This window comes from Sebastes umbrosus, chromosome 24 (assembly GCF_015220745.1).
Source record: "Sebastes umbrosus isolate fSebUmb1 chromosome 24, fSebUmb1.pri, whole genome shotgun sequence".
Classification (NCBI taxonomy): Eukaryota; Metazoa; Chordata; class Actinopteri; order Perciformes; family Sebastidae; genus Sebastes; species Sebastes umbrosus.
In genome coordinates this window covers 5,196,678-5,207,727 of record NC_051292.1, presented here as the reverse complement: position 1 = coordinate 5,207,727, position 11,050 = coordinate 5,196,678, and the positions used below count along the sequence as shown (strand labels likewise).

The 11,050-nt window shown below is 36.5% G+C and overlaps 1 protein-coding gene across 1 annotated transcript; it reads right to left on the bottom strand.

Annotated features, from left to right (window-relative positions):
- Positions 1-1,386: 1,386 nt before the first annotated feature.
- Positions 1,387-9,545, bottom strand: ndfip2 (Nedd4 family interacting protein 2). Its single transcript, XM_037761827.1, has 8 exons — positions 9,354-9,545; positions 4,485-4,698; positions 4,072-4,202; positions 3,631-3,718; positions 3,032-3,156; positions 2,877-2,943; positions 1,958-2,064; positions 1,387-1,878 (listed from the first exon to the last, which is right to left on the bottom strand). The coding sequence occupies exons 1-7, from the start codon at positions 9,378-9,380 to the stop codon at positions 1,961-1,963; spliced, it is 756 nt and encodes a 251-aa protein (XP_037617755.1). The 5' UTR covers positions 9,381-9,545; the 3' UTR covers positions 1,387-1,878; positions 1,958-1,960.
- Positions 9,546-11,050: the final 1,505 nt, after the last annotated feature.

Below are 11,050 nucleotides of genomic sequence, written 5' to 3'. Positions count from 1 at the left end.
TTTGACTAGTACAAAAGAAAACGCTGATTTTTGTTAGTTGTTATGGCGACAACACGTCAGTGGGGTTGTAAATTAAACTCATACTTTCTTTCTTACAGTTACGTTACTAACTTATAAAACGGACAGCCGGCATGGCGGGACTACACGCACACTAGACGCCGACGCTGTTGTTTTACACGTCACGCCAGCATGAGTGAGTCTGTGACAAGGTTATAATAGTTTTAAATGTTAAATTAGTTTTTATTTTATTTTAGTTTTGACTTTTTTGTTAGTTTTCGGAGTGCGTTTGCTAGTTTTAGTTAAAAAGTTTAGTTTAGTTTAAATTTTTCCAAAATGTTTGGTTTTTATATATTTACTTTTAGTTTGATTTTGTTTGGGCCAAGTATAATGTCTCAGATACATACTTCTGAGATATATATATCTATATCTATATACATACAAAACACACGGTTGAAGAACTGTGTAGGAATGGCCGTAATGTTGAATCGTCATGCTACTTTTTTGAACTAATTGCGTCATAGCAAGTAAGAAAATCTCCTTTTTTTTTGTGATACAGCTAAAAAAAATAAAATAATTTCCACCGCTCTGACCATCCTGCTACGTTGATTTGAATGGTGTTGCCCGTTCTACTCTTATTTTATTTTCTATGGATAAAAATGTTTCCTGTTTCAGTTAGTTTAAAAGGTCCATAGTTCAAAGGTCAGTGTAGAGCTGCACGATTTTGAAAAAATATATTACTTTTACATCATTATTCTCATTTTCATTGAAAAATATATTAAAATGATCATGGTGTGATTTTTGTACCAAACAAAGATGTTTTCTTATTTCGATAACATTTTGATTACTTGTGCAGCCCTAGTTAGGGCTTAATTTATGTGAATGGTTGTCTTAAAAAATCTGACTTTAAGAAATAGTTTCAATTAATTACAAGCTGTTATTCTGTCCTTTGTCATATTTCGTCTGGTCATGGTGAAGGAGAGGCGAGTCTGAAGGGGTGTTTGGTTTAAAAACACTTAAGATGAAAATCTTAATCTCTTGACTTCCTACTTATTTTTAGTTTTTTGAGAGGCTCAGATGTTAGAAGGATGCACACTGTCAGCTGAAGTAGACTGACTTTGGCCACGCGGTAATGAGGGCACAAAAAAAAAATGCTACATCACAGTTAAAAGTAAGACTTGTTTAAAATACCCTGAACTTAAAAATGTGGAATGGCAAAAGCTAAAACTGCTGCAAGATATAAACTGTAATGTGCAATAGGTCAAACAGGCTGCACTCAGTTCCAAAGCCTTATTTGATCTTTGTCGCAAAAGTCTGAGAAAACCAAAAGCTGGAGGGGAGATTTGAATATCAAAGGCTCAGAGTAGGTTTCCACTTCCTTCCTGCACATTTTCTATTTTTAAAATGTTTATAGAGAGAGGCGTAAGCTGATAACACTGTTTGTTTACACGGGGAAAGAAATATCATAGCAACAGTAACTTTAGTTTTTCCTACATTTAAGACGTTCATTGAAGTAATGTCATTGTGCTTTTCTATTGGATATCTCATTTTGGTAACTAAGGTCATGTTTCTCAAAAGAACTCCTACTCTTGCGAGACATTACGCATACGTGGGATTGTTTTTTTTGTTAAGAATCAAAGGAAAACGAAAAACAAAGCCAGGGACGAGATCTGATCATCAAAGACTTATTTTTCGGGCTCGGTTCAGAAGTTCAGAGTGAGCCGCCGTATGCTTATAATGAGACTGGTAACACTTTCTCCCTACGTCTTTCCTTCATTCCTTCCCCGTCTCCTCTCTTCACTGCAAGGCTGCTCGCTCAGGTCATTCGAGGGTAGAGGGAGGGAACTTCACATCGGAAAGGAATGGTGGTGGTGTGGAAACCTGTGGGAAATCAAAATCATTAGAGCAAGCAGAGATGTTGTGTTGTTGTTTTAGATTTTCAGAGAGGATTTTACTTTACCTTTTAGTAGAGGAAGAAGAGGCGTGTTCTGTGAGAGGTGGCCATATTCTCTGACATGTTGCGCACTTTAAGATAGTTGACGAAACCCCTGAAGAACAGCAGGATACCTGCGGAGGGAGAGCACAGTTCACGTCACAACAGAGATCTCCACTTGAGAGTCAAATAAAGCCAGACTTTTAGTCCCTGGAACTACTTTTCCAGGAACTAAAAGTTTCCTTCAGCCCACTGTTTTCTGTGTTTCCACTGCAGTCTAAAGACCTGCGAAGATTAAGCAAACTAGTTTGCTGACTACTGCTGCTTTACTACTTTACTGCTGCAAGCTGGATGTAATGAATGAAATGCACCAGAAGAAAATGAAACTAAGAGCGTCTGTCTCCACAGTTAATCATCTGTTGAGTGTTTGAGGGTTATTTATTTGTGCTTTAGAACGTTAACGCCGTGAAACAATCAGAAAATAACTTTTTTTTCTCTCATACACAGCACCGCTGCACTACTTCTCTCTCTCTCTCCCTTCTACCGCTTGCACGATCCCTCTCTCTGTTTCTCTCTGTCTTTTTTTAAATGAGTCAGGAAGCCGACAACAGAGCCTATTTTAAAGTTATCAAACAAAGAGTAATGTTCTCCCCTCGTCCTAAAATAATCCTAAATTGATACTAGAGTACTTCAGTTGAAGCAGCAGTGCTGTGTGTGTGTTTGACCAATCACTAATGATCATCCCTGCAAACTATACCCCGAAGCTTACGGTACTTTCAGAAAGTACTTCCCCCGACCAGGGCCTTTTTTCGGGGTAAAAGGTCCCCAGAACTTAATTTAGACCCTGGTCCCTGAGGTCCTCAAAAGGTTCTTAGTTCTGGGGGGGAAAGTTCCTGCGGTCGAAACGGGGCTTAATACAAGATGTAGGACTTAAAAATGTACTCACCGAGCAGCAGGAAGATCCACCAGAGCCAGTATTGACCATTGAAGTAGCCAGTGAAGTAGTCAGAGAACTGCACACAGAGATCATCACTGTCAGTATCAGGTTACTATTCAATTCAGCACTGATATTAAAAGAAAAAAAAACAACTGTGAACGTACCCTGACGATTAGAATCCACTTGATGAGGGAAAGGCCGAATCCGCAGATGGCTCCGTAGCGTCCTGCAATGGTATTGGTCAGACAGAAGGACAGGCAGAACCCGATCCAGTTGAACAGGAAGGCCACTAGGGGGACAAACACAAAGACACTTTTGCTTTACAACAACAAAGAAGAAAGAACGTAGCCATGACAATTCTGATACATCCAGGAACACTTATTTAGAAAAACTGAATTTTAATTTTAATTTTTTTCTAGTATTTTATTTTGAAAATGGCTGTGGGATTTTTCAAAATTAAAGCACTGGGAAATTTATGTTGAATGAGAATGACTTGTAGAGATGGAGGCTGATTATGACTACTTATAGAACAAGCAAACGATAAAGATAAAAGATAATCATCTTAATGTTGGCCTTGTTTGACTGTCATGACGTCCCACAAAGATGTGTAATCTGCAACCGCCGAAGAAAAACGTTTTTTTTAATCCTGAGGGTTATATTTGAATTACAATAGATTTGAAAATAAATAATAATCATAATCCTGGCTCCAGCCCTCTCATGTTTTAACAGAAGCATTAAACATGTTAACATGAGACAGACTTACTGAAAAAGGCCAACATGAAGATGCCATCGTTCCCAACTCGAAGCTGATCAGCGTCACTGAAATCATCTCTGGGAGGGAATTCATCATCCTGGACACACAAACAATCAAACCACATACAAGCTTAGTTAAAAATATACCGTAACGACACACCTGCTACATAAACAGATGAGTTACAAAACGTGTTTGACTTCTGTCACCTCATTCACGGGCGTTGCCACTTAAATGCTCCGTCAGATCTAAAACTTAATGACCCACGTGATACTGACACAGTGTGCTGCGTAAACAATACAAAGTACAACTTCTGCATGAGATGAAGACTAATTACTGACATTTACTTTGTCCTTTCATGTCTGTTGGGTGGGGTAGTTTAGAAGTGGCGTGCTTTGAGGTGAACGTCACTCTACGGACATGTTAAGTGAAAGAATGAGTGTATGTCCTCACCCGTGGCATCACCTCCACAGTGGAGGTAGCCATGGCGGCCGCTTTGGCCTTCTCCGCTTCGTCATACGTGGGCAGTGAGGTGGCGACGCTGTAGGGCGGTGGCACGGGGAAGTCGCTTCGGTAACTTGTCTCTGTGGGAACGACAGAGAAGGAGAAGACTCAGTTACAAAAAGAAGAAATGGGACAGCGTGCAGTATCTGGCTAAGCAGCTGCCAATATTGTGGTAATGCTGTCATGGAAACCAACGCTGACTCATGAGTTAAGACGCTCCAGAAGTTGCCGCAAAACTGCCGCTGTTGCTATTTTAGGAAGCATGCAACCACACTTTGGAAAAATAAAGTTGCTGCTAAGAAAAAGTACATTTGAAGGACGTATTAGGTGAAGACAAAATGGGAAGTAATCCCAGTACATACCGGGTGCAGCGGTTGCTCCCAGGTCAATGGAGGCGTAAGGGGGTGGAGGTGCATCCGCCTCCGCCTGAGTCCCCGACCCCGATGCTTCCGCCGCCGCCGCGCCAAGCTCGGCCTGGCTCTGGTCCTGGCTGGACGTACTAGCCTGGGCTGTGGCAGAAGTGCACGGCTGCGGCTCGCTGGTGGAGGCCTCTGAAGAGTCGTCCTCATTGTGCAACTGGAGGAGAGCATGAGACAGTGAGGGGGGTTAGAGGAATCAGCTGATCAGTCAGCCAAAAAGTGTGGTTGCTAGAGGCGATGTTCACACGGTGCCGAGTTTCCAAAACTGACATCAATCTTATATTTTATGCCAGGCAGAATGGACACCTTTTTAAAGCTGAGAACTATGTAAAGAAGTCCATAAAACAGTAATTTCACCAACATCAGGTAGTTATTATGCAACTAAATAAACTTTGCGCAATTGTTTTTTGTTTGTCAGCACAAAATGTGAGTCAGGCAGAGCTGATTTCTTCCCCTTTTTATTGATATTTTCAAGCTGAATGAGTGGGTTGACATGAGCAACACAATATTTGCACAGGAACAACTTTCAATGACATACAGCATGTAATCGGCCCTTGTATTTTATGTTTCTACTAGAACGTGTTTACATGCTGTAATGTTAAAAAAACACACTTTATTTTTCTCATATTGTCTGGAATTGTGTTGCTAGGCAACAGCCTGGTTCCATGTTTACTTCCTGTCAGCTGATGTCCTTCACATACACTGCGACTGGAAATAAACTGGGACACATTGAGAATGTTATATTGTAAAGGCATTGACTTTGAATAATTAAGGTTAGGTCAGGTTGTCGGGCAGCGAGTCTCACAAGAGTTTTTGCAAGTTTCTGCAGATCTCAGATCAGATTTCGCGATTTGTAGGCTCCCTTCTAGACACAACCCTGGATTCTAAGGCATGTAAACTAGCTCTATTTTATCTCACTGATGACAGCTTCACTGTTTACCGCTCACTCTCTTTATACTGTACCCCAGCTGTATTCATTTACTGCTAACACAAACAGAACATGTCCTACTGTCGCTGCTTCACATTTAAAACTGGCATAACTGGGAGGCTTTTATTGTGAAGCTGCCACCAAATTTACAACGCAGGATTACAACTTTAACTGCTATTTGGAATAAAATTACGAGGGCACATACATACTGTATGTCTGCTCTGCTGTTACATTTGCGACACATTTTGCCCTCGGCAGAATGTTTGACACTGTAAGCACGGACACGTGAGACGACATCGGTATGTCAACACAGGAAGGTCTCCGGAAAGGTGATACACATGTAATCAGTTAATGAGCGCCTCCGCTCCAGCTGAGCGGCAGTTACACACTTGAGTACATTCATTTTTTTGCCAAAGCAAAGAGCCAAACGCCCTCTGAAATTACAGAGGGGCGATGGGAACATGGTGGCAACAGAGCTGCTGGCGGGAAGTCTGTGTGGGCAAAACGAGGGAGTGAATCCTCCTCACCTTCTCTGAGACTTCTATCTGTCCTTGAGAAAGTAACTTAAACCAAAACAACATCGTGCAACCTTGTACTCTATGACAATACAGCTGTTATTTATAAAATACAACTTTTTTTAATCCCATATCAGGGCAAAAATACATAAAATGTTGTGACTTTATGGTTTTTCCACTGGTATGAAGGATAATGCCACGTTACCCAGCATTAACCGACAGCAACCACAGACTACTCATGCGTCACGATACAAACCAAAGATTAGCAAATGCTTTCGCAATGTGGCCGAGCAAGTACAACTTGTCCAGAGCCGTAAAACTAATTCCTGAACAACGTAAGTGAGAAGAAAGTAAGTGACGGCTGTTAAAGTAGATTTCTAGAACACAATGTCCAAGTTAGGATGAATATACAAACCATCATATCCGTTCTGCTTTAGTCAAATACCTTCATCGAGTTTGCCCTTTTTAGTTTTGGTATCAAGCTTGCTTTCGTTTTGACTACAAGTAGGTTGTGACCTATTTATTTCCACCATATTTATGAATTATCAGTGTTCTAATTACGTGTTTTAGGGGGAAGTTTTTCTATTTAACATTTTCTGTGAAGTAATGGCAATAGTCTTTTTGTGGTAAAACACAACCGCAAATGGGAATCACCCTTTCTAAAAAAACAGCTGACATCCGACTGATAACTAAAAAGCCACTACCTGTAAGTGACTCATAACAGAAGAGCTCAACTACAATCTAAAAAAAAAGAAATAGTCATATTTAGAAGGAAATTTCTTCATCACCATGCAGATAAACTTCTAAAAAAAAAAAAAGCCTCCACCAGCGCAGGGTCGATGTGCAAGGCGGGAGCGAGTGAATGAGTGGCTGACGACTGGCTCGGAATCAAGGACAAAGCATAACGCACCCCCGCGCACAGGGGATTACATAAGATCTTAACAACATAGCCACAAGCCTCCTCGTGTGTCCAAATATACCAGAAACTCATGCGGGCCTGCTCGGAGCAGCGCTGCCCCACACTTGCATGCATTTTAGTATTATTTAGAGAAGAATGAGACAGCCAGAGGGCAAAATGTAGGGAGGAATGAAAAGTGTGCAAGTGTAGGTATAATGACATGAAGACCAGGCTGTCTACAAACCACAACATCAGATCTCAGTTTGGCCCGAATGTGTTGTATCAGTAAATAATCCTTGAGAATCCAATGTTATTTTGCAAACACTGGATTGTTATTTAAATCTGCACTTTGTCCAGGATTGAAAAGTTAGAGCACAATGCTGTTTTGCTTTGGCTCGTACCGGATCCCTGTGGGATTATCACTCACATACCCAGAACCACAGGCATCAGAGCACAAAGCGGACTTTATCTCAAAGTGGCCCATAACTGTTTCCAAAATTTCTCAGCCACTGTTATTCATTCACATGTCATGTAACAGTTTTAGAACAACTTAATGCCGGTGTTACACTGAAATCTGTGACCGCAGAGAGCCAGCGACGCACGAGGTCTCCATTTCTGACGTGACCTCGCTGTACCTCGCTGTAAATGAGGCACGACAGAAAACACACAAAACTAAATTGTTAAAAATTTATTTTTTCTTTAAACATATATTCACAAAACTCTAAAAGAAAAAGAAAAAGATAGGTTCAAATGGGGTCACATTTTTTGAGCTGTCAGAAATGGTGACCTTAAGTGTTGTTGGCTCGCTGCGGTCACAGATGTCAGTGTAACACCTGTTGACCCAAATATTCACCACACTGTGTGGTGGCAATATATTTTACTCAACATCCACATTACCTTTGAATTTTATTGCCATGAATAACTCACTGAATTTCTGAATATAACATAATCATACCTTGGAAAAGTTAATTATTAGTTAATTAGTTTATTAGTATCATTCCCTTCACAGGACTTTTACTAACCCTTTGGACTTGGATACTTAACGTGTCATTAAATATTAGCCAGCTAATAAATTCACTTGTTAAATGGTAACTCACAGCTAAGCTTGTTTACACTTGTCAACAGGTCCTGTAGCTTAACAAGTGTTTTATAGTCAGCAAGTACATAATACCCAAGAGAGGGTCTATTAAATGTGTGACACAGTTCATTAGCATGTTATTGTGAGTGGCTGCTTTAACAGTGTTATGTCATATGTATATTATGTTATTACTGGTTCGTCAACATGTCACTTGATCAATGTAGAACCAATTAAAAAAAAAATAATAATATAATAAATAATAATAATGACAATATCATTATTATTATTATCATTATTATTATTGGTCAATGTAGAACCAATTCAAAAAATAATAATAATATAATAAATAATAATGACAATATTATTATTATTATTATTATTATTATTATTATTGGTCAATGTAGAGCCAATTAAAAAAATAAATATAATAATAATAATAATAATATTGACAATAATAATAACAACGACAATAATAATAATAACTATAATTATTATTATTATTATCATACTCTTAAGTGGTAAGTAGTAAGTAAGTTTAATGCATAATATTGTATCATGTTTTATAAGTTGATCATATTATTATTATTATTAATTATTATTTTTTTAATTGGCTCTACATTGACCAAGTGACATGTTGACGAACCAGTAATAACATAATATATATATATATATAACATAACACTGTTAAAGCAGCCACTCTGCATAATAACAATTACTACATATTATAACAAATTTAATTAAGATTTTACATTCAGAACATATGATCAACTTATAAGACATGATGCAATATTATGCATTTAACTTAATTACTACTTACTACTTAAGAGTATAATAATAAAAATAATAATAATAAAAATAATAATAATAATAATAATAATAATAATAATAATAAAATAATAAAAATAATAAAAATAATAATAATAAAATAATAAAAATAATAACAATAATAATAATAAAATAATAATAATAATAAAATAATAAAAATAATAATAAAAATAAAAATAAAAATAAAAATAAAAATAATAATAATAATAATAATATGCTAACAAGTCCCTTTAAGCTCCATTAAATAGAGCCAGCTTGTTTACACTTGCATTAGCTTGTCAACATGTCATGTAACCTAGCAGCTAGGCTAACATTAGCTTAGCTGATGCGGAAGTGCTTGAATGGCTAACAATCATAACAAAACAAGACTAAATACAACAGAAACAACCACTCAGAAAGATCAATAACGTGTTTAGTTCCGTGTTTATATAATATAGCTCCTTCTACGTCACTATTAAACAGTGTTATAGATGTGTTAAAGCTAGCAAAGGCCTTGTTTCCTGAGACAGACAGGCCGGGATGTGAAGCTCTCGGGCGGTTGTTGTGATCTCATCTCGTCTAAACTCACCACTTGGTATCGGCTTGCTGGATCCATCCTGACGAGGTTCAGCTGGCAACAAGCGAGCCAGCCGAGAGAGACACTAAGATGTTGTTGTTGTTCCTTAAATGTGTGTTTACCAGACGAGAGACAGAGTAGAATAACAGAGACACAGACTCAGAGAGATGTGATGACAGCGACGGCTGCAGTCAGACTAACAACAGTCACTCTGACACTGTAACGTGACACTTCCGCTCTAATGTTTCAAAATAAAATACATACAATGTCATTTTTATTTTGAGTAAGAAATAATAATAATGTAATAAGCTGTTAATTAGTAATAACATTTGAACTGTAGGAGATTTGCCTTTTTAGTTAGCATTTTAGTCAAGTAAAGTACAGAGGTATTGTTATTATGCAGAATAATATATTATTATATATAATACATTATTATATATATATGTATATATATATAATTATTATTATTATTATTATACTCTTAAGTAGTAATAAGCTATTAATTAGTAATAACATTTGAACTATAGGAGCTTTGCCTTTTAGTTATCATCTCATTAGCATTTTAGTCAAGTAAACTACAGAGCTATTGTTATTAGGCAGAATGGCTGCTTTAACAGTTAATATATATATATATATATATATATATAATGTTATTAATGATGCATCAACATGTCACTTGGTCAATGTAGAGCCAATTAAAATATATATATACATAATAAATAAATAATGACAACAATAATAATAATAATAATATTATAATCTTAAGTAGTAAGTAGTAAGTAAGTTAAATGCATAATATTGCATCATGTTTTAAAAGTTGATCATATGTTCTGAATGTAAAATCTTAATTTGCAAAGTAGGTAATTACAGCGGACTTTAAATTAAGTGTTATAATATGTAGTAATTGTTATTATATATAATATTTAGTATATATTATATAATATATATATTATATATTATATTATATATATATTATATAATATATATATTATGTTATTACTAATTCGTCAACATGTCATTTAGTCAATGTAGAGCCAATTTTATATATATTATTTTATTATTATTATTATTATTATTATTATTATTATTATCATCATACTCTTAAGTAGTAAGTAGTAAGTAAGCTTAATGCATAATATTGCAACATGTTTTATAAGCTGTTCTGAATGTAAAATCTTAAATTTGCGAAGTAAGAAAAGTAAATAAATTGTGTAGTACTTACTCTTAGTGTGATAAATGTTTTTTTTAATGTGATGTGTTAATAATATCCTATAAATTGGTACATTTTTTAAAAATATGATTGTGATGTGTGTTTATGGTAGAATTTATATCTATTTTTGGAAATGTTTGTTAGATGATCATTTGTTTCGTGCCATTATTTTGAATTGGTCTGCTAAAAACTATTTTTAACAGATTTAGGAGTTTTATTTTGAAAGCCGGAATCCCTCATTTCTGATTTTAGTGTGACTGGTGTGGCTAACTTGATGGTTGGGTTTGTTCACGGAAATCAAGGGATTGAGCAAGCGTGATGACGCAAATGCATCTAAAAGGTTGTGAATAAATGTTCCACTAGGTGGAGCCAAAGCTCACTGATGAGCTGCTTCCATCATGTTTAACATCATAAGGATAATTTCACATGCTTAGTTTTTCAAACACATATAGGCTGCATGTCACAAAAAGTATCCCTTGAGTTACATTTTAAATCATTG

Coding starts and splice junctions, on each gene's coding strand:
- ndfip2 (XM_037761827.1), bottom strand. CDS start 9,380: ATGGATCCAGCAAGCCGATACCAAGTG. Junction 4,203..4,484: donor GGGAGCAACCGCTGCACCCG/GTATGTACTGGG, acceptor TCGTTCCCACAG/AGACAAGTTACCGAAGCGAC. Junction 3,719..4,071: donor CTGTGGAGGTGATGCCACGG/GTGAGGACATAC, acceptor TTGTGTGTCCAG/GATGATGAATTCCCTCCCAG.